This window comes from Sinocyclocheilus rhinocerous, unplaced genomic scaffold (genome assembly GCF_001515625.1).
Source record: "Sinocyclocheilus rhinocerous isolate Xijiao unplaced genomic scaffold, SAMN03320098_v1.1 scaffold1149, whole genome shotgun sequence".
NCBI lineage: Eukaryota > Metazoa > Chordata > Actinopteri > Cypriniformes > Cyprinidae > Sinocyclocheilus > Sinocyclocheilus rhinocerous.
This window is the reverse complement of record NW_015664180.1, coordinates 464,967-489,074: the sequence shown is the minus strand read 5'-3', so window position 1 is coordinate 489,074 and position 24,108 is coordinate 464,967. Positions and strand designations below refer to the sequence as shown.

Here is a 24,108-nt window from a genome sequence, read left to right as displayed (position 1 = left end):
CGAACTATCCCAATTAAAATAAACACCATTTTTGAGTCTCACAATTTCCCCTGATTTATGAGGAACCAGACCTGGAAACACTTATTGTCTAACCCAACCTCCAGCCTGGCTTCTACCTTAACTTATTCAAATTCTCTGCAATAAAACAATGAGATAGAATGCATCTGTTAGTCAAGCAGATGGGGTGGGGGTTATTAGAGAGACAACAGAAAACCAAAGAGCTTGCCCTACAGGTGACCATCACTTAGCTCAAAGGTGAAGGGAAAGACAGAACGAGAAGGGCTTAAGCCATTGGCTTATGGGCATTACCATCTAACTTAAACAAGTCAAGATGTGGTCCAGTCGGGGACTATTATTGGAATGGCTCCTTTGAAGTGTGCTATATAGAATTGTGTAGTGCATATGTGCCCTAGATTATGGTATTGTCATCATATTCTGTCACTGAACTCTAACTGTATTTGCTAAAGTCAGATGGCATGAAAAAATGACACACAAAAGGTGAGCCTGATTGCCATCCACAGTAATAATGCAAGTAAGACTAGTCTTGGGGGTCGGATTTTGCTGCTGTGTTTTAGCTTCCCACTACCTCTCAATTGCTACACCAATGGTGACCTGACTTGGTGCCAGCTCTCAAGGTGTGGAGGAAGGCAGCTTTGTGCAAGCGTGAAAGAGAGAGAGCAAGCAGCCAGGTTTAGCAGGTCTTGCATACATACCAAGGGGCTTGATCTGAAGGAATGTCATTTGAATGCATTGCTCTTATTGAGTATAATCCCCCTGTGGCCTTACCCCCTGCTGGGTCACTCTGGCAGATGGAGGGGCGGGGGGTAGTTAGGCTGTTTGGTGTTCACGCGTAAGCGTGTTTGCCAATGGACAAATCCAGGAGGGTTGCCTTTCAGAGCTCCCCTCCCTCTACCCTCGCTTGTACTGCGGTCGATCATTTTAATCTCCCCCCACACGTGATCAAGGGGACAGGCCTTTCCTGAAACTTGCCACACAGTGCAGGGTGGGGTAACCGGCTCAGACCGGATGGACAACCTCCCTATTTAATACTGTTCCCTTGCAGCCCTGCGTGTGTCCTCCTACTCTTCCTCCTCCTCTAGTGAATTTTTTTTCCACTCGGGCCTTTAGCCGGCAACCCCCTGCCCCCACCCCCTTCCCCAGAAGCCAACTGACACGCAATTCAGTGCACATGGTGCCCAGCCCTACTCTATGTGCCTTACACTCCCCCACCCCAGCAAAGCTGCACAGTACTGAGTCTCCTTTTCCACTGCCATCATGACAGCAGGCTTGCCACCCTCTGACATGCTGCTACATTTTAATGCAGTTAACACCCTGAACTGATTGCTGTAAACTAGAAGGCTGTTTAAAGTGCTTTTCAAGACAGATTAAAGTCTCAACTGCCACAGGTTGAAGTCAAACAACATCTTTTTGACAGCATCACCAGATGTTGTACATAACCTGTAGATTGTTTGATTGTTATAAAGACCACTTTAAAGCAACATTTTGGCACCATCAAATAGATAACGTTAGGTAAAAGTTTTTAATAGTGAAAAAGAAACTGAGAAGGTGAACTGAACTATCTGTTCTGTAAATGGTGTTAAAAAACATGTCATTATCATATGCATAATTGATACCTTTTCTTCATTTCAATAATTACACCAATTCCCCTGGACTTTAAAATAAGTCTTGCAACCAGCACATTGTGTAATTACAGCCATGACTTGTCAGAATATCCCTTTATAACTTGATGCTTCCATTTGTGGTTTGAATAATCTTGACCAGTGGTCTTTATTAAAGTAGCAACCATTTGGCCACTATCTATTAGCCTCTCTGCTTCATTTGCATACAGGGCTTGGCAATGCTACCCTGGACGGTAATAGAGTGCAACAAGAATGGACAGCATAAATATGGTCCAAACATAAAGTATTAGTATAGTACAGTATTAAGCATAGTATAGTATTAAGCAGCAGCATGAATTGACCATTCGCAAAGGGCTTGATTGACAGCCGATCTGACCAATCAGAACGCGGATATTATGTGCCGCCACTACTATCCGCCATCTTGTCCAACATCTACGGCCGGTCTCCATAGAAATCCATGTTAAAACGGGGTAAAAAAAAACTTTTTCAATATAACTAAATATAAATATGTGCGGAGGGTTAAGCTGTGCTGTTGTTGGCTGCCACAGTAACGGTAATAAGCTAAGGAATTCCTTTAAAGTACTTGTTTTGCGTACCAGAAAATCTGTCATGGCTTGCAGCGCTTGAGTTAAAATACTGAGTGAAATAATAAAATATGTTAAAACGTGTGCTCTTATCATTCTGTGGGCAAAATCCTGTGAACTTTGCCCGATCGGGAGCTGTATATACACATGTGCTCATCTGTTTTCAATGCAGCTAACCTCACGTTGCTTCATGTCATCTTCCCACTCATTAAACTATGACAGGTCCTTTTCTGCAAAAAGACGGTCATTGCGACACTGTAAAGTGATGAAACTATGGCGCCATGTGCTTTTTTTATACCATTTTCATAGGTTTCACGTTATATTGTTGGCTCGGAAAATATGTAAGGGCGCATGCCCAGTAGCTGCAGCTGTATCCTTTCTAGCCTTAACCACAAATCAGACAGGAGAGTAGATTAACTTCGGTGGACTTAATCTTGAAAAATGGTGTGTTCCACGGTTGACATAAAATACTTTCTGATGTTTATTTATGTTCATTTCGTGCTTTACGTAAGACGATTGGTTCACGTGTTTGAACTGAGGCAATACAGTGATCTGTCACGACACATTGAAGAGCCACAAAGCGGTATTTATTGTTTGAATTTTATTTATGTTCATTTCGTGCTTTACGTAAGACGATTGGTTCACGTGTTTGAACTGAGGCAATACAGTGATCTGTCACGACACATTGAAGAGCCACAAAACGGTATTTATTGTTTGAATTTCTTTAAATATGACAAAATTTGAAAGCTGAGAGTCCCGAGACCTTGTTTCATATCAGAAGTAACCTGCTCTGTATTGTCTGTCGGCGTGTTGTCATTTTCCTCATTGCTCTGCGATGTATTTTTCACTGCGTGAGAACATGATGTGTAGTGTGAGAGCGGCATTGTTTGTCGGAGATAGCAACAGTAACTAAGGAGGGCGGGTCTTTGCGAACGGTCAATTGAGCTCTTCAGGTCATTTGTGAAAAAGTTTTAGATTGGCGAGTTTGAAAAATACTTGAAAAATGTTTCTCCCTACTTTGTAGTAGTTTTATGTAAAACATTTTGCCTCAATTTAGTATCAATAACATTTATTTTATTCTATGTCACTTTATGATTAGTAACTGTTATTGTTCCTCAACATTCTTAGACAAGCAGACGGACAGACGGCAGGACGGACGGACGGGTGGCGGCTGCGGTTGGCGGCTCGGCGGCAGGCTGGTGGAAAATGTCGTCTGGAGCAGGTGGGCGGGGAAGACGTGAGGCAAGGGCCTGTGGGGGTGCAGGCGAGGTAGAGGAAGGACCAGTGGGCATCCCCTTCCCCGAGCACAGTGCTGACCTGCTGGGCAGTCTCAATCGGCAACGGTTGAGTGGGCTGCTGTGTGACGTGCTACTAGTGGCTCAAGAGAGAGAATTCCCTGCCCACCGCTCCGTGTTGGCTTCCTGCAGCACCTACTTCCACAAGCTTTTCACCTCGGGCCTGGCTGCTGACCGCCAGAAAGTCTATGCACTGGACTTTGTGCGGCCTGAGGCGCTGGCCGCCCTCTTGGACTTTGCCTACACGGCCACACTCACAGTCAGCCGCAACAGTGTGGTTGACATCTTAAGCGCCGCCCGTGTGCTGGAGATCTCACCCGTCCAAGACGTCTGCACACACCTGCTGGACACCAAAGTGCTCTCCCCGCCGGTGGGTAATGTGTTTTTTACAAGTTGACTAATGAATGTTTCGGAGCGATATGATGATGTAGTCCCATTTCTTTTTGCAGGCGGGCAGTGAGCAAGAAGAAGACCAGGAAGAGGAGGAGCGAGGTAAGAATGGAAAAGAGCAGGGCATCCGGCTGCGTGCCCGTGAGTACTTGGAGTTCTTCCAGAGGGGGGCGCATTGGGGTAGCAGCTGCAGCACGCCAGAGCTCAGGGACCTGCCCGCACACCTGCACTTTAGCCAACGCAATGGCGCTGACAGCAATGGCATGCCCATCGGCCATGCTGACTACTACTCCTCACTGGCCCAAGCCCTATCACAGCCGCCTCGTGACCCCGAAGACGAGAATGTGGATGAGGAGTGCCAGGATGGACCTTCAGTTCTAGCTCGAGGGAAAAGTGCAGAGGCTATGATGTCCCTTTATGCTCCTACTCAGAATGGACATTACTACCTGCCCAAATCAGAGAGAGAGGTGGAGGGGACAGATGAGCGGGAGCACGAACAAGGCCCAGCTAGTGCTTTGCTACAACAGATGATGGACTCCTTGGAGCGGAAAAGGGAACAGGCCACGGAAGGTGGTGGGGGTGAGGAGGATGGGCCGGAGGGCGAAGAGCCAGACGTGGAGTTTTACTTGAAGTACTTTAATAGTGTGCAGCATGAGGAAGCCACCAGTGCCCCCATGTCTCCAAGTTTGCTACCACTGTGGTCATTAAGGGGCAATGGAGGTGGAAACCAAGCGACTGGAGGGGGTAACAGCAGTGAGAGGAAGATGCGCTCTAAGGCCTTCCAGAAGTGCCCTATCTGCTCCAAAGTCATCCAAGGTGCAGGCAAGCTTCCACGCCACATCCGTACACACACAGGAGAAAAGCCCTACGAGTGCGCCATCTGCAAAGTGCGATTCACCAGGTAAGCCTTTTTTTTGTAATTTTGGTTTTGTCTTTGGGAAAATTGAGAGTTCAGTTTGTATTTTTACATACACTTTAGCATCTTGTGTGCTATCAAATTTACATGGTCAGGTATTCAGTACACTAAAGAGAGCACAGTCAGCCATAAAGTTGTGTTTTATGTTGACAGAAAGGCTGCATGACAAAGTCCTGGAATTTTAACAAGGGGGGTCCAATAAAAGTGGGTTGTGGTAGCACAGCCTGGTCTACTGTTATCAGGGATGAGGCTGTTATAAAACTCTCAATGCCGATATTGAAAGGGATTACAGCACGGTGGCCTATCTACGCCAGTGAGTCAGCTGAACTTGTGACCCTGGGTGTTACGTTGATTATTGCCCCTGGCAAATACAGCCCGTTTTTCAGACAAATGGCTGATGAAAAATACTGCGTGAATCTCTGTTAGCAAACTGCTAGCATGGCTTACCCTGCACTTAAGGGCATCACCTCTTCCATGAAACCATCGCCTTAATGAATTAATCAGGAGACATGCATAGGAAATAGACACTGCGCCAAAAATATCCAGTACCCTGTTTGCGTAGAGATGGATCTAAATTTGCCACCTATTGGGAAGGGGTACTGTAATCTTAATCCTGTTTGATCAGGGTTAAGAGTGCATTTCACTCACACTGCAATAAGTCAATCCTATCTTGTAAATAATTCATCTCTCTGTGCCCCACTCTGTAACATTGTGTGTATGTGTGTGAAAACACGTTTTCTAACAGGCGTGTATGTATATACCTTCCGTATTTTGGTGAATGTATGCAAAAGTGAAGAAAAGATGAGAAATTATGAGTGAAAGAATACATTCAAACATGTTTAAATACACAAGTAGGCGTCAACGTGTGCACATGTCTGTGTTTACATACTCGGGTGTGTGTCTGTCCATGGACACATGTGAGTGCGAATGTGTTCGGTAAGCCTCCAGTATTCTGGATGGGTCAACCACCCTAGTTTGTTTAGTTGTACTCTGCCCCGGTCACAAGCTTAGGGGGAGGGACGGAGAAGGGTAAGCTGAGAGCAGAGTCTTACAACAGAGGGCCTTGCATTTGACACCACACTATACGTAGCTCCCTTATTGGTGCAAAACAATACATCTTGACAGTATGCTGTCTCTTGTTGAAGAAAGCCTACTCTTTAGCCATTTAGACCAGTTTGCCTCAGGTGGTGTGTCAGAAGTCAGAAATGTATATAAACTGATGACCAGCACAAAAGTTAGTTTTGTTAGATTAACATTTAAGAAATATAGAGTAAAATTTGGTTACAAATTTTGTACAGTGTTAATGGTGCTTTGAAATGGTTGGAGGACAATTGAGGAAAGACATTAAAGGTTAAACCACATTCTTCCAAACCTGTTCCTCAACCCAGCACAACTTTTGATTTTCAATCTTACACTGGTTTCTTCGCAGAAACTAAAAACTCTCCTCAGTTGAACTCCGCTCAGCTGCCACTGAAGATTTTAAATTTTGCTTGTAAAACAAGAGTAATTTTGCTCTTATAACATGTTCACCATTTTTAAATGGCTCTTTTGGGAAACTTAGGGCCCACTATGACTCTGAACTGAACATTGAGCCCTTCAGTGCCTCATTGGCCTAAAAAGAAATTATGGTGATAAAGCTGTGAGCTTTATGGCTCTTTTCCTCATACGACCTTGGGTGCTTTCAGCACAGAAGAATGATAAATAAACTTGACTTTACTCTTAAAAGTAAAGATAAGGAGGCCAGACTCCTTTTGCGGATACATGTTGTCTTTGATGTGCAAGAACAGACAGATATATGTATTTACATCGTTAGATTTTTGTGTTTATGTGTAGTTTATATAATATATGTGTGCATGCATGTTTGCCTTTGCTAATGATCTGTGTGGCCAACCTTACCGGTATGTCTTGTAATTCAACATCAGGCAGTAGTTAGTGACTCACCCAACTATCATAAATGGTCTTTCTGGCACATCAAGTAATTTGGGAGTGGGCATTTTAAGGAATTATAAGTGTATTAAGTTAGCATGTATTCATGTATCATGGTGATGTTTTGTTAATTTTCTAACCTTGAATTACTGTTGAGTCTGTCATTGTTAGTTCGGTTGCCCTTAATTTTACAGTACATAAACTTATCTGTACTTACAGTGTACTTACCTAAGGAAGTACTGGATAATATAAGGTAACTACATGGGTTAGGATTAGTAGGTTTAGAAGTAGGTTCAGGGTTAGTACCAAGTTATTGAAATTACTATAACAAGTACATATTACATGCGGAACAGGACTGTAAAACAAAGGGCTACTGTTAATTTGTTTAATTCACACAAACCCATGGGTAGCGGCTCATCAGAAGTTTTTGTATTCTCTTTTCCAGGCAGGACAAGCTAAAGGTTCACATGCGCAAGCATACAGGAGAGAAGCCTTACCCGTGTACTCAGTGTGGTGCCGCCTTTGCCCACAACTACGACCTGAAGAATCACATGCGTGTGCACACAGGCTTGCGCCCCTACCAGTGCTCCAGCTGTTTTAAAACCTTTGTGCGCTCAGACCACCTCCACCGGCATCTCAAGAAAGATGGCTGCAACGGCATCCCTTCCCGTCGAGGCCGCAAGCCACGCATACGAGATTCTGAGCTCCTGGAAGGTCCTATGGAACTTCATGGCCCAGAAGCAGACATCGAGAGAGGTCAGCGGCATCCGGACAGGGGCACCGGAACATCAGTCATGGAGGAAAATCATGGTAGTCACACACACAGTCCAGTTGCCGATGGGGAAGGTAGTGAAGATTTGACCTCGGGACAAAGGAACTCCACGACAACATGAATCAAACTTCATCAGAGAGGGCTTTACTCAAAAACAAGAGGAAGAATGAAACAGAAAAATAAGAAAAAAAAAAACAAAACTAAAACTACATGGTCCTCTTTAAAAAACCAAATCAGGGTGTCACGCAAATCTAATCTAGTTTCTGTTTCCTCCTTTTTTAGCTTCTGCATTCCGCATAGAGACTTAACCACCAAGTTACTGGTTTGTTGGAAGAGCGAAGAGCACTTCAAATCACTCACCCGTGCTGTCACCATCTTTCTGGGTCTTTTTGTTGGTGTTTTTTGTAACATAATGGCATAGTCATGTGCGTACGAGAAAAAGCTACTATGCAGTTTAAACAAGTTCCTCATCTCTGGGTTGCATCTACAGGGCCTTGTCTTAAAGTAAGGTGTCAAACACCAGGCTGACTGCTGCTTCAACAGGTTAGCTATGAATGGTTTAAGATGTGAACAAGGCAACCAATAGATCTCTTTTTCTAATGCAATGAGCAACATGTACATACACTATAAAAAATATATTGTCTCAGATTGCAATATATGCAATATTCTGATGCAGCACCTTTTTTCTAAATGTTCCAGAAAGAATCGGACAGGGGTTTGATTTAAAGTGTTACTTTCTCTATAAAAGGTGTTTTTTGAGATTTTATCCTTTCATGGTGTAACAGGTTACCGTTTTGAGTTGAATCTACATGGGGAGATTTTGTTAATTTGTTTCTGGCAGGGAGAGGGTAAGACAAGGGATGAGGTCCTGTGTTTCTAAAGCACTACCTTCATCTGATCGCCACTGGGCACAATCATGTTAAATCTTACCTCTCACAACCCTGCTTTTCCTTATTGGCAGTCTTACTTGCATAATATTCTCTTATTTTTGGGATTGTCTTAATATTTTTTGTCATTTGATTTTTCTTTTGACCTTTGAGTTGACTATTTTGGGTACTTGACAATTTACATTTGTATACGTGTGTATATATTAGGTTGTAATCTTATAAGACCCTTTATAAGACATATATTGCAGATAGATAGATAGGGTTACATCTTCCTTCAGCTTCACTCCAGGTTTCTCACTGCGTTAGGTTGGCAGGGGGAAATATGCTGTTTGATATTTTAGAGCATTATAATTGAGAAACCCATTTTTTTCCTAAGCTGCACTTAATGGAACCCAGAAGTTTCCGCCCAAAGTATGAATTGTGATAAATGTGCTTCATTTTGAGTTTTTCTGCAGGAGAGTGAAACTGTATGCAACAGATGAGTGAGGGCACCACTGTTATACAAACAGCTGGTGAACAACTTAAGCAGGGAATCTTTTATTTGTTTGTTTGTTTCAGTGACAGAAGGAGAGATAAAGAGCGAGCACCTTTTTATGCATTTGCACAGCTTTACTGAAGATATCCAACAGAGATAGAGAAATATCTGTTTAAGGAGGCAGTTTGGGTTAGGGAGATACAAAGTGCTTATTCAATTTCTTTGCCCAAGGGACCACAGAAAAAAAGAACCTGAGTAATGAGATGAGCAATAAATTAATGTCCAATTCCAAATAAGCACACAGCTGTAGCCGAGTAAGAGGGAGGGTCTGGTTTTTAGTGTGCGAAATGTGAGCACCATTAATGAATGCAATGTATACAGATGCAAAATTAGATCAGTTATACAAACTTTATCGCCTTTTTTACAATGCAAATGTCTGGCCTAAGTTTTGAAAGAAAGTGTCCTGAAATCTGAGACCTTTATTTTAAAGTAATATGTGCTTCCTTGTGCTGGAGAGAGAGGGTGCAGCAACGTCCTATGGCCACATCAGAGCAGGATGACTCACTGAGAGGGGCCTGGAGCGTCAGCAGGCACTTTGTGGGCACGTTGAGACAGGCTCTCCCCAAAATCCAGCAGAGTGGGTGCTTTGGTTAAGTTAGGACTCTCGTTTAAATAAGGCATGTATGAGGACAAGACTTGACTAAGGCAGAGCCTTTTATAAACGATGAAGTGGCACATTTGAAAGAAAATTTCTAAGCGTATGCATTCTAAAAGCAGTTTGTGATCCTTGCTAAATCTTTCAAGTGTAAACAGTGGCTGTGGTTACAGCTATGGATGCACAGTTTTGTTTCAGGCTGAATTAGAGGATGTAATTTTGTGGCACTGTTCCTTCTGCAGTGCTGTACCCTGTTTATCGGCCTTTTGCACCTTAATAAGAAAGAAGCAAGATTTGAATGCACTTTGTTACTGAGAGGGGCACTTTTTAGTTAAAAGAAACGGGTACTTTTAAACAAAAGAGCAAATGTGCTAAGCAAAAAGTCCCATCCAAGTGGTGATACTTAGTAGTTGTTTTAAAGTTTTTAAAAAAAAAATATTTTGACTTGTTCATAAGTGTTCATTTTGTTTAGGTCTTGACACCGAGCTTCCAAAAAGTGCAGTCACTAAAGAGAAAGAAAAGGGTGAGGATTTTTATTGATTTAAATTGTTGATGAAAGCGTAACAAAGAATAGTAATGGAGATATATCATATCTTTCATATATCTACATTGTGAGGTCTTCGCTCTGTTGTCTCAGCTGAAGATGAATATGACCACCGGCTCCATCTCTGCACTGACGCGGCCAAATCTGTCTGTTCAGAATGACCTCCACCAAGGCTCTCATTATCTGCCCGTATAGACAGCGGCCAACATAAATACGGCTAACGCTGTTATCTGTGTCTGGCCCTGGACGGGGTGGATGTAGATTCCGCCAGACTTTCCTGAAGCTTCAGAACAATAGGACACGTTCCAACCACACCACAGAACTGAATGTTAAAAACAACAATCAGAGTGCAAAAAGAAGCATTAATTGACTTAATGCTGGTGGTTGTTCTGGTGTCAGAGCAACTTTCATACTTTCATAATTTTTGACTGTGAGTTTTTAATTGAGAGTTTAGCTCGTTAATCTGTGACTCATGAGGCCATCCCATGGAGAAATTATTATTTAATCTTAATTAGATGTCCGACGTGAAAAAGACTATTGAACTATACAAATGTGTGCATGTTTTATGTGGTTGATGTTAATTGAATTATATAATGTGACTTATGTTCTGGAAAATAATAGCACTTTATATATATATATATATATATACATACATGAAAGCATAATGATTAATTGCACTTAAAGTTGATTTAAAAAGCTCTCTATTTTGTCTTAATACAGAAGAGTAAAGATGTGAAAGCATCTGCAGGGATTTATGATAATTATCTACAACTACATACTCCTCCTGTGTAGTTTCTGTCAGTGCATTGTGATATGTTGAGTTTTGGTGGTCAAGTGTAGTGTTCACTTTAAATTTGTTGTTGAAGGCCACACCCTAAGCATCACACTACTGTACATTACAAAGAAAGATTTTGTGTGACTGGACGACACGGCAGAATTAATCCTTCTGGAAATTCCAGTGTGTGAGCTTGTGTTTTTTCACACCCCAAAACGCTCAGTTAATAATACATCACATCACATGCCTGCAAGGGTGTGTGGTAACACATTGACCTAGACCATCTCTTATCAACGGTTTCACTCATTGCCTGCGTTCATCCCATACGAAGTTCACGGTAGCTTTTAGATTTATTTCCGAGATGTATATGTACCTATGCCACGGCCCAAATTTATTCTCTCTCATTATAGAAGCAGAAGTTGGAGTATAATTGTTGTGGAAAAAGCTTACTTGAGTTCCCTTTGTCTATTTTTTTTTATATTAAGTGTGAGAGTTTCAAATTTGCAATGCTTTCTTTTTTTATTGTAAAATGTGTTGCTGCAGCTTGTTTGTTTTCTAGCAAAGATAATGCTAGCTGTGTTTGTGGGGTTTTGGGTGAAATGGTGGTGGATAATAGGGAGGGTTAGGTGCGTGGGAGGGGAAGGGAGGTACAAAGCCTGATAGCACTGGAAATGGTGCTTTAGCTGAGAAAGAGTTTTTGCACTAAAAGTCACTCATGTCCTTGTCCTTGGAGGAGGGGGACTGGAGAACCGGGCAAGGCCTTTGAGTTTCTGTGAACACAGAGTCTGTTTAATCTCCACTTCACTTCCCAATACTTGCATCTGCAATTAACTCTTTGAAAACCAAAGTAAGGAAAGACTAGAATTACTTGAAGACTATTCTTGGCCATTAGAAGAAAGAGGTGAATCTTACATTTTCAACAACGGGCTAAACAAAACCAATTCCTAGACGAGCGTAGGTCAAGAGTCCAAAGCAACTCCAACAGAAATAAGCAGCTTGAGGAAAGACAGTATTCATGGAATGGCTTATTTCCAACAGTTAACAGGATCAAACCCTAAGCATCTGTCTGCGTAGAAGTTTGGTGGAGTTATTAGAGGTCTTTGTGAGTTCGCACAGACTCATTGGCTTGATCTGGAGGGGGGCGTAAGCTTTGTTCAGTGGGTCCAAAAGGAGTCGGGGCAGAGTCTTGAAGCTTGACAATTGGAGAAGGATTCTGGAGAGAATGTGCCTTAACTTAAAAGGAGATTGGGAGGATTCTTCAAAAGATGGCTTCCAATCCAGCTTCTCAAATGATTCTTGAATACTTGTTGGTTGAAACTATATTCTGTTGTGGACATCTCTAAGAACCAAAAGGTTAAATAAGATCTTTGTCCAGAGATTGTCTAATACACCTCAATTTGTAAATACAAATAGTTATAATTTTCTCCTGGAAAAAAGTTGATTGCAGTGAGAAGATTCTGTCATCTTCCATTTAGCGCTGTTTATTGCTTCCGCTCCAATCGTGACTCCACTGACAGACACTACAGCGAGAAAGTGTCTCAAAAAACCATTTCCATAACTTTAAAAGCACCATGTATGTAATATCCAGATATTAATCTATTTGTGTCTTTATTTGTTTAATTTATTGGACAGGATGTCAAAAAGCATTAAAGATTACAATGACAGTGATAACCGTAATAATCATGGAAGATAATCTTATTACAATTCTAGATGTTATGGCTGGGTCGAAGCACAACTAGCTGAGGATGACATAATGCATGGCTAGATTCGCACAGTTGTTCTCACCTGATCCACTGCTGTTAGATGCCCAGCGGGCATGTTGCACAAGGAACGGCTCATGGGCGGTGGCTACTAGTTTGCACCGATTGGGGAGGGTGGGGTTATAAGGGGTCTTATAAGGGGTTGTTTGGAGAGCCTTGTCAGGTATTGCTGTGCCATTCTGTGTACCTAAGGAATTTATAGCCATCTACGTCTTTGACTGCCTCAGCTGGTTATGTTTCACTGATCAAGGAGATGTTCTGGAGAGCAGATGTCAGAGGTTGTGGTGGGAGGCAGGGGGATTTTGGGATTATGGGCCATTGTCTATGCTTCTCAGGTTAAATAATCAAGGCAGTCCATGTCCATTTTTGTTGTTTGGTTTAAGCTCAAATTTTGCCTTCTGTGTAATCAAAGCTTTATTGTACTGAAAGTACACCAACCGAATATATATTATGAGTATTGAAGATGATATCGAAAAGCCAACTACCCATGTGACCACAACACCCTCATTTTTGTTTCGCCTAATAACTGTGCATTCTTTTCTAGTGTAGAAAACAATGGCAAAATTTCTATTTTTTTAATGCATGTTTTAACATTCTAGAACGGTGAGTGGTGTATTGTCTCAGAATGAGGCCAAGACATAAGTGAATTGTGGGATGGAGACATCAAGTCTGAGGTCTTCAAGTCAAGGATGCATTCCTTAACTTCCTCTTAATAGCTGTTAGAACGAACAGATGCAGGTAGACGGAAAAGAGGCGGTTTCTTAAGTCTTAAAGGACTTTCTTAAAAGTTTTTCACTTTTCCTCTACCCAGAATGTGCAGGGAAGAAAGTGTGTTGGGCTTCACAAAGCCATCAAGCTGTTAGCAGTTCTGTGATTGTAACAAAAAAAAAAAAGCACTTTGCGAAAGGCCATCCAGAATATTGTGTGCTATCTCCTTTGGTTATTACTGTTATTGTTTTTTCATCTTGTTAATGCAATTTTTTTTGTTATTATTGTGGATGTAATGATTTATTTAAATGCAAAAACTACATGAAAAGAAAAGAAACTTGAACATGCGATATATTTGGGTTGAAGTCCATTTGAACTGCCGCCCCGTACCACACACATCTCTGGAAAAACACACGAAACAAGGAATGGCATATGTTCAAGTTGTCATACATGTTTTCTTTTAACAGTTTTGCACCTTTAAACCCAAATCTCATTACAAAGGACTTTACATTTGCTTAAAGGACATTTCTTCCTGGGTTTCCATTGTTCTGCAATGTGCTTCATAGCCAAATACAGAGTTTATAAGAGTAGATCTAGATTATTGGTATTGTTAGAGCTTAACTATCCCAAACAATGTCCACTAAACAGCTGCAGATACGCAACTTGCAACCTTGTTCAAGACAGTCAGATTTGGACCATTATACAACTTTCCTGCATATGGACAATATATTATATTTTCTAATTACTTTCCTTCTATGTTGTTAGACAGTAAAATAAATTTTCCATATTGTTTTTGCATAAAGTTTAAGAGTTTATAAGGGACTCGTTATATACTCTATTCAAAGCTCATTTCTTGTACGTTTCACATTTCTTGCATCAAATCTGTACGCTTAATTCATTATGTGGTTAATCAGCTGAACGGACACAAGTTCTGCACAGAAAACAATAATTTATTTTCAGGCTTTGGGGGCACTTTTTAACACTTATGTTGACTTTGGGGCGGCAGAAAACTCCCAGTGTCTCAGGCTTGGACAGCAGAAACCCTTTTTTTGTTTTGTTAATTCAAGTCCTGTTCCTTTCCATTGTCTGTCAGTGTGTGTTGAAGCTATTGAGATGTACAGGAGAATTTGCACTTTTGGCGATGAAAAGAATTTGTATTGTATATGAGACCACTAAATCTACATCGTCTAAATCAAACAATTCCATGTTGTTTTCCTTTTTCATTTTATTCTCTTTCTTATTTTTGTTTTATTTTTACAAAATATATCCAAAAGCTATTGAGATGTACAGGAGAATTTGCACTTTTGGCGATGAAAAGAATTTGTATTGTATATGAGACCACTAAATCTACATCGTCTAAATCAAACAATTCCATGTTGTTTTCCTTTTTCATTTTATTCTCTTTCTTATTTGTTTTGTTTTATTTTTACAAAATATATCCAAAAATGTCTGACATTTAAGAAATAAGACATTTCTATTAAAAACAGAATGTTTACGACCTTCTTGTCTTTGTATGCTACAGAATTTTTTTTTTCTAAAAGAACAAGTGTTTAATACAGGTTTAATATGTTTATATTTATAAATATGTATATGATTAAGATGAAAAGGAAGCTGTCTCAACCATTCTGGAAAACACTTCTTTGGCCAAGCTGGATTTTAGTTAAGAGGCCAGCTGAAAAGTGCCCAAAATCCCTCTAAAACCAGCCAAGAGGTTAGTTAGCCTTACCAGGCTGGGAGACTAGTTTCTAGTTGATGTTTTTACAGTTGTGAATGTAAGTTGTTTTAGTCCAACAAGTCGCTGAATTTGTCTGCACACTGAAAAGATTTTCCAATCAGACCAAAAAAGGTCTCTCAAAAATGTTGTTTTTATTATCCATATGAAGAAGTGAAAAAAGTGACAAAAGTGCAAATTGTATTAAAAACAGACCAAAGAGCAGACGTTTCAGCCCATGCTTTCCTCAGTGCTCATCATTTTAATACACTTTGCACTTTTGTCACTTTTTTCACTTCTGCATATGGATAATAAAAACTACATTTTTGAGAGAGCTTTTTTGGTCTGATTGGAAAAAAAATTTCAGTGTGCGGACAAATGCAGCGACTTGTTAGACTAAAACTTTCTCCCTATTGCCCTACGCACCTGAGAACTCATTGTTCTTTTTGAGCGCACACAATTCCTGTTTGATGAATGTAAGTTGTTTGCAATTTCAGAGTAAACAAAACTGTATCTTTCTCCTTGATTTTTTTGGTAGAATTTGTCTAACGTTTAAACTGCGATACTTAAAGGCAGGGTATGTGATTTTTCAAAAACACTTTAGAAAACTGATTCGGGCCGAATAGCAAAACAAACTTGTAGCCAATCAGCAATAAGGGGCGTGTCTACTCGTGATGTGGAGGAGAGCGCGTTCAGTGCATGGGACGGACATTAGCCGAGCCGAGCGACAGAAAGATCGAGATGGCGGATAAAAAACAAAAGAAGAAAACGTCTGCGGAACGATAAGGCAAGAAGTAGGACCCGTGTAAATATCGGATCAGCTTTCCAGCGCTGGAGAGAACTCAAGGAGCGGAGGCCTGCGATCGGACACCAATCGTTGCCTGGGTTACGTACGTATATGTGGGGCGGAGCTATCAAAATAGGGGCAAGACCCTTTTGGGGTAGGGGCGTGTTTGTTTTGGTGATTTCAAATATCAACATTGGCTACCAGAAATCACTTACTCTGCCTTTAATACTGACACTGACACCTATCAGTGTGGATGCAACATTACACAAAAACTAAAGTTTTAGCCTGCCGAGGCTGTATTTGCAAGCACATTTTGTTTCATTCTTCAAATTAAAGTTTCTGATAATAGTAAGGCTACAGAGATAAAGTTAGCACTATTTGGCTAGTCATGTGATCTCAACTTGGCATCCCCCATAAGATTACTCTTATGCAGAGTAAAAAGCTTGCTTCTCACTTGAGCCTTCGTCGTTTGAAACCTATCCAGATGTATTTTTCATACATCACTGTTTCTCTCACCTGAATATGTGTAACACATGAGGTACTGGGTATTAATTTGATCATATAACTGGTGTACAAATGAAATGTAATGCAAATATGCTGTTCCTTTGAATACATTATGGCTACGGCAAAATTGTGCCATTCTTTAAACTGGTAGCTGGTTTAAAGTAGTCAATATCTGGTAGACCATCTTGCTCCAGCAACTTACAAGGCGTTTCTACTAGTTTAAGAGGGTGAGTCTTGTTTAAAAAAAGCTAGTAGCTGGTCTAATAACCATTTCAGACAAGTTCATTACCAGCTATAAACTACTATGCTCCAGATTACAGCTACCAGTTAAGATTGTGTTTCCAACAAGATTTATGCGAGTTATTTTATCATAATTATAGCATAATTATAACTACTTGTCTTTTCTCAAGTCAGATGAATTGGCCTGCATATTTACAAAAGTTTACTAAAGCTCAGAGAATTCTACACAATAGTAAACCCTATACTACTGTATTGTAGGGTAATTAACGGTAATTTCACGCCAATTCAGAAAATAGGCAGTTCTCTAAATGACATAAATTCATGAAATCGCCAGATTAAGAGAAAGTTAATATGGCTTTAAGATGATCACTAATTCTTGTAATGTTGGTTTTAATTTGAAATAAACACTTACGTGCGATGTTATGTAGCCTATATTCAACGAGACCAGACCTATATAAAGCCGCTCAAAGTAAAAGTTTAGTCTTAAGTGTGTCAAAATTCTAAGAATGACGTAATTTTACTCTTATTCCTAGACTTAAGAATAAGAGTGATTCATAAAGGTTCCTACGTGTTAAGACTAGGTTCCAGCTCCTGAATTATTTAAGAGAGCTGAAGAGGTCTCCTAACCTAGTTAGGTGTAACAAGTCGGGGAAGTCGTGGCCTAATGGGGTGTGTGTTCACTGCTGTGTGTGTGCACTTTGGATGGGATAAATGCAGAGCACTAATTCTGAGTATGGGTCACCATACTTGGCCACATGTCACTTCACTTTCAAGATGGCAGCACAGAGGAGGAGACATATTGGAGTTATATGATGATATGGAGTTGATAAAACGATACAAACTTGATTGTCAAGATCAAAAAGTAATTTTTTTTTGTAACTGACAAAGAAAGACATTTAATAACCTCTTCCACACAACAAGTCAATGCTCTAACTGCAGAACTGTAGTAATTACATTTTTTTGGCTGTAAAATTGGAAAAATGCAGCAATGCACCGGTGATGACACAGTACACAGTCTTGCATATTGTGGCACTAACCCCACCAAACACAACAGTGGCCAAAAGCGATTTCAAAGACATTTCACTTAAACCATCAAAATATGAAGGAAAAAAAAAACACTGACCAGTGTTGCCAACTGCTTTCAATTGAAAGTAGCTAAAACTGTTTTTGACACTTAAGTCAAAGCTTAAGTCTATTCTTAAGAGCATTTGAGAAGTTTTATACATACGGGCCCTGATCTTTTCGCCATTATATTTATTTCTTGAGTACCTCGGGCCAATGGACTGCGTAGGCCTACACAGTGACGGCGCTAAAAAAATAAAAAATAAAAAAGCATCCAAATGTAGTTCATTACATCACCACAAGATGTCACTATACACCTTAACTGTTCTCCCGCGACAAACTTCAAGATTTCTCATGTGATTATGGGTGTACATCCAAACTATCTACATCAGGGCTGTCCAAACTCGGTCCTGGATGGCCGGTGTCCTGCAGAGTTTAGCTCCAACCCTCATTAAACACACCTGAACCAGCTAATCAAGCTCTTACTAGGCATAGTAACTTCCAGTCAGGTGTGTTGAGGCAAGTTGGAGCTAAACTCTGCAGGACACAGGCCCTCCAGGACCGAGTTTGGACAGCCCTGATCTACATTGTTCTTTGTGTATAGTGAGTGTCATTTACAATAGGGTTGTTTAAAATAACTATAAATAACTATTTGTATAATTATTTTATTCTATAAATTAAGTATAAATTAATCTGATTTTGAACTGTGGCCATTCTTACAGACTATTCCTGTTATGCAGAATGTTCCATATGGCTTAATATTTTGTATGAAATATTACTAACAATGAAATCATATTAATGTTGAGTTAAATTTTTTAATAATTTCACTACAGTGGTTTGATATGTTTGATCCGAGTGCGATTGCCGTGTTCACATATGCCCAAACGAACCGAGCTAAGGGGGGAAACGTGCCAGGTTCCGAAACAAAAATATTCCAGATTTTCTTACCCCCCCCCCACCCCCTTTTCCCTAACTGAAATGTTACAAATATTTATATATTACTGTTAAATTAGTAATCAGTTTAGATGTTTTTCTCTTGTCACTTATCATTCTTTCCTTAGTAAAATCTTGTTTATCAAAAAAACAATTTCATAATTACTTCATCCTCAATAAAGTGTAGAAAAGTGACAGTTTGTGGCAGGAAAACACAAACATCAGCATTAGCAGTGATTTATATGAATTATGTGATGTTTTGTGGTCATCTGTGTGAAACATCTTGTGTGATAAAATTACAGAAATTAGTGTAATATCAAAATTTCAAAAGATACTTACAAATGCATTCAAATGTATTTCAGGTTGACCAGTATGTCCAGCAGTATTGGGGGAATGAGTCGCATGGTTCTGAAATGAGTTGTACCAGACTTTATTAGGCCGTTTGTATGTAAAATATGTGAATAAATGTCCCCGCCTCTCAGATAAAGTGCTTATTTTGAGACTATGTGTCCTCCTCCTAATGTCCCAGACACGACAGAAACGGGATGAAAACAGAGAATTGAGGGGTGATTAATAATTAAGCAGAACAGAGCAGGCGAAGGGTTTACATTATTTTTCTCACTCAGGGGTGTTTTTTCTGTACGAACAGATTGAGTTGGAAACAGGGTCACCGGGATCAAAGAAAACCCTGAAGCAGCCTGTTACATTTTTTTTTAAGATATCTGCAGGCCCACTCTGTATTCTCTCTCTTTTTTTTCTTGCAGTGTGTGTGTGTAAGTCAGTGAGAGAGAGATTTCACGCTATGACAGGACTAGATAAAACCCCTGCAGATTTCCCAACAATGAACTCCAGGAGGTATATCTCAAAGAGAAAAATATGTCTTAATCGGCCTCATTGACAGCCTATTATTACTGGGAGTCAAATGACATTAAAATCACACTTGAATTGGTTGAAATAGATAGTCACTCAGGAACACTTGCCACCACACTGGTTATTTAAATAAAGAAAACGGTAATAGTATCAGTCTAGTCTCTTTTCAAGTACGGATTTGTCGGTAACTATTCCATATGTCAATAATTTGGTGCCGCTCAAAACAACTCCCCCCTTTCATATGTTGATTAGGGACCTTGACCTTTAACCCCTGAACCTCACATCCCGTATTGCAAGTGCCCCCCAACCCCGTTCCACACACAGAATGCTTTCAGGGCCGCACCGCAGGCCCGAAGCTTTGCCTCTGGACATCTCTCGGTCCCTGGAGGCTGAGAAGCGAGGTACCTTTAAACCACTGCGGCAAAAATCCCCACCAAAACTCTGCAGTCATTAATATGCAAAAATGCAAATGAGTGGGTAATTAAGAGCTGGAGCTCTCTGGAGGCTCTTTGATTGCTAATGAATTCTAATCTGCAAAGAAGGGGGGAGGGGAACGAGGAGAAAAGGATGAAAGAATCTGACAAAAAAAGAGGAAAATATTAAAAAGTCGCTCCTATATGTAATCATATAATCCCTTATGGAAGCTACAAAGATCTCATTTACTATCCGGAGTCACACAACACAGCTAATGTGTACAGGTCATTCGATGACCACAACCAAACATTCGCTAGAAATGCTAACAATTGGCCCTGGATGAAAATATACGAGCAAATCCAAAACCCTGATATTCCAATGGCCCTTTGAAAGACTTTCTAAACAATAAACAGGATACTGTGGGGCTATGCTGTACGTCCTTGTAACAGACATCTTGTTTTACGGTATTTCGTAGAGAAGGTAAGCTCCTGAGAAAGACAGTGACAGAGAGAATGTCGGAGAGGTCAGGTAGCATGACTGTATGCATGGCAGCACCAGCTGTGTTGTGGAGAGATGTTATTTCATCACTTTTGCAAGCGAAAACACCCCCCTCTCACACTCCCTCGCTCTGTCTCGCTCACACAGGCACACACAAACATGCTGTTATTGTTACTGAAGTAGTCCCACGACACCCACAATCTCCCCTCCACCCTCCTCATCCATCTCTCCTTCTTTCTTTCACTCTTTGCTTCACATTCTGCACCTCCTTGTTAGTTAACTTCATTCAAAACGTGATAAGTATTTTTGTTTAAAGGAATAATTAATTTTCTGTGACTATTTACTTACCCTCATGTCGTTCCAAAGCCGTATGACGTGTGGTGGAACACAAAAGGAAAGATTTAGGCGCTGTTTACACTAGTGCGCTTTCGTTTTAAAACGGCGTTTTAAAATGAAAACGATCCCCATCAACACTGGTGTTTTCACTGCATTTCAGAAACAATCTCCGTCCACACTATACAACCAAAAACGCATGCCACATGACCAATCATGCACACTGGGCATGTGCATAAATGTGTAAATAGTTATTGTTTACACGGCCGTCAAAGATACACAGAGCGAATGTGGGCAGCCACGCCATTGTTTCCAAAAGTCTCCATTTCGAGGGCCCAAAACACCAGAGTAGTGTAAACAACAGGCGTAATCGTAGCAAAAGTTATGTATTTTAAAACAAAACCGCACTAGTGTAAACGTAGCCTTAGAATGTTAAAGAAACCGTTCAAATAATTGGTTGGTTCGGTTCACAAAACCTGTCTGAATGATTCGTCTGACTTGCAGGGAAGACTATCAGTGAATAATGGCTTAAATTTTGGTATGTTTCTCTCAGAAATCTATCGTATGATTTTGGAAGATTTGGAATATAGCACAGTTCTTGTGAACTACTTTTATGGTGTCCGTTGGAAGCTAAAATCTAGTCGTTGTAATTTTATGTTAAGCAGCCACTTTTAAGAATTTTTAGAATTTATTTTTTATGTACCACAGAAAAAAAGAAATTCATACTGATTTGGAACGACATGTGAGTAAATAAACAGTTTTTATTTTCGGATAAACTATCCCTTTAACCTAAGTTAACTCTCATATACACATATATGCGTAACTATTCTGTTGTTACTAACAACATATGTTTAGAGCGTTTCAAAAGATCTTTTGTGGATGTGTATATAAACAGACTTACTTCGGATTGCGAAAGGGTTAATGAACTTATACTGCATCTCGCTCCGTGTCACGTTAAGTTAGCGCTTGAGCGACCGCAGGTCTGTGTGGCGGGAAGCTGGAGGGCTTGGGGTTTGTAAACAGGAAGTCTACGCTACACTCACTGTACCTGATGCGTGGGTGATAGAGCAGGGGCTGCCCGAGCAAAATGTGCAACGTTGGGATCCAAAAATGGCAGGTGTGTCAGAGATAGGGGAACACATGATATAATCTTACGAGACCCTTGAGAGATTGAGTGTGAAATGGTTGGAAAAACGTGCAAATACCGAGACAACCTCGGTACTGATATTCTCATAAATAAATAAAATAAGATAAAAGATGCCAGTAAATAAAATAAAAAAAATTGTATAAATTGACATTTTAGATTTTGTAACATTATTGTGACATTATCTTAAATTAACCCCACCCACACTTTTATTAGCATAATGCAAACTTACTATATTACAATAATCTATATAATTATTAGTGATCTAATAAATCTAATTATTATTGATAATAATAGAGGTAACAAACAAACTCGGTAATAAAACTTACACATTACAGTAATGACAATTTGGGACTGTGCTTAACTGTCACAAAAATAATGTCACAAAAATAAATGATTTATTATAAAAAATATTTTATGATTTTTTTTAAATGTAACCTGCAAGATTTACTGCATTTAAACCTTTGAGAAACAGTTTGTGAAAAAATGTGCTTAATTGTTACAAAAAATATTGGCACAAAAATAATTAACAATCAAAAATAGGCTAAGTGAATTATTTTATCATAATTGTATGCAATTTATATATTTTTATCTTTTGATTTATTTATTAATTTATTTTATGTTATTTATTTATTTATTGCAATTAAACATCTGGGAAACAGTTTGTGAGAAATGAGCTTAACTGTCAAAAATAAAATAATGTTATAAAAATAATTAATAACCAAAAATAGGCTAAATGAAATAAAAGATAATGGTATAAAATATATAGACTTTTTGCAGATTTTGTGCAGTGAAACTGTTTCAGGCATGCTCAGGTGTCTGGTCTTGTCTTATCTACCCAACGCATTTGGTAAGCGTTGGTATCGCTACAAATCAACATGCTGGGTTGATGGTCCTTTTCCCAGGGTGCTGTAAAGGTGGGTGCCTTGATTTTAGTGTCCGTTGACTGGCCTCCAATCGAGCGAAGTCAGCGGGGGTCAGTTTACCATGTGCAGGGCAAGCAAAACAGACAGATTCTTCGTGCCTCTCTACTCCCCTTCGACTCAGATAGTCCCAGAACATGGGCAAAGGGCCAAAGACATCAATCTGTGAAGTAGAGTTTCAGAAAAATATTTCCATGAGGCTACACAATCATTTTTAGAATCAGTGTATTCACTGCTGTATTTCAAAGACTTCAAATAAATCAAGATTCCTGTTTGAGAATGAAAGAATTCAGCCGGTGATTGTCATAGAGATGATGGGGGTTGGTGAGGCTTTGGGGTTGTGGAGCTTGGCCTAGTTTCATGTCTGATCACTACCGTATGCACCAAAGGTCTCGCCCTCCGCTGCAGGTAGTCAACGAGTGCAGCACAGCGCACCCCAAACATCTGTGTGATACAGCAGCCATGGAGGAGTTTCTTTGAAGAGCTCAGATGGCTTTTAGTGATGTGAAAAGAGAGAAGTAAATCAGAGATTAGAGAGTTCGGTGAGGAGGATGAATGCATGAAAAGGTTAGGGGTTCATACTGTGCAGTGCTGTAGAGCAAACAGAGATAAAAGGTGGGTTCTATGCTCAGATGACCTGGAAATGGAAAACTCTGGAGATGCACACGGCGAGAAGCTTCAGGTTCAAACCAGCCGACTGCAGGTGCTCTGTTACGTATGGTTTGGTTTCCCACTGATTGCACTTTGAGATATTTTTCAGTATTTTTATATTATCGGGTGAAAACATACCGAGAAATACATTCCGCCATTCCCATCACCATAATTAATCCGCCCATAGCTTTCCTTCTGAGCTTTGTCATTATTCTTATAATGGTTGTCATTAGATTCTCATTACTGTACTACATTAATTCTGTCCAGGTTGAATTTTAAATTATTAATTAACATTATAATGTTAGAAATTAACAGCACAAAAAGCTACTACAATCTATAAATCCTTTACTATTCAAATAGTAGAATTGTCTTTCACAATAAAGTTTATTACGGTAATACACAATATAAGAAACAACAAATATGTGACCACAAAACCAGTTATAAGAGTCAGTTTTTGGAAATTTAGATTTCCATTGATGTATGGTTTGTTAGGATAGGAACTGTCCCATTGACTGCCAAGTAAATTACACAGTCAAGGTCCAGAAAAGTATGAAAGACATCGTCAGAATCAAAATGTAAATACACATAGAAAACGTATCCTTGTGTATTTACGCTTTGATTTGAATGAAAAAAAGCGCATCGTTGCAGTGCAGCTGACACAGAATAGCGTACGCTGCTTGCGTTCAGTGGTTATTCTCCAAAATGGCGCTA

General features: G+C 40.0%; 1 protein-coding gene across 5 annotated transcripts in view; it reads left to right on the top strand.

Moving 5' to 3' along the window:
* The window catches only part of LOC107729681 (zinc finger and BTB domain-containing protein 7A-like), a 22,497-nt gene extending 12,545 nt beyond the window's left edge, over positions 1-9,952 (top strand). For all 5 annotated transcript variants that reach the window (XM_016540332.1, XM_016540336.1, XM_016540335.1 and 2 more), the window contains 3 exons: positions 3,353-3,889; positions 3,969-4,810; positions 7,197-9,952. In XM_016540332.1, coding sequence (XP_016395818.1) covers positions 3,353-3,889; positions 3,969-4,810; positions 7,197-7,644 — 1,827 coding nt within the window. In that variant the 3' untranslated portion in view covers positions 7,645-9,952. The remainder of the gene's footprint in view (positions 1-3,352; positions 3,890-3,968; positions 4,811-7,196) is intronic.
* Positions 9,953-24,108: the final 14,156 nt, after the last annotated feature.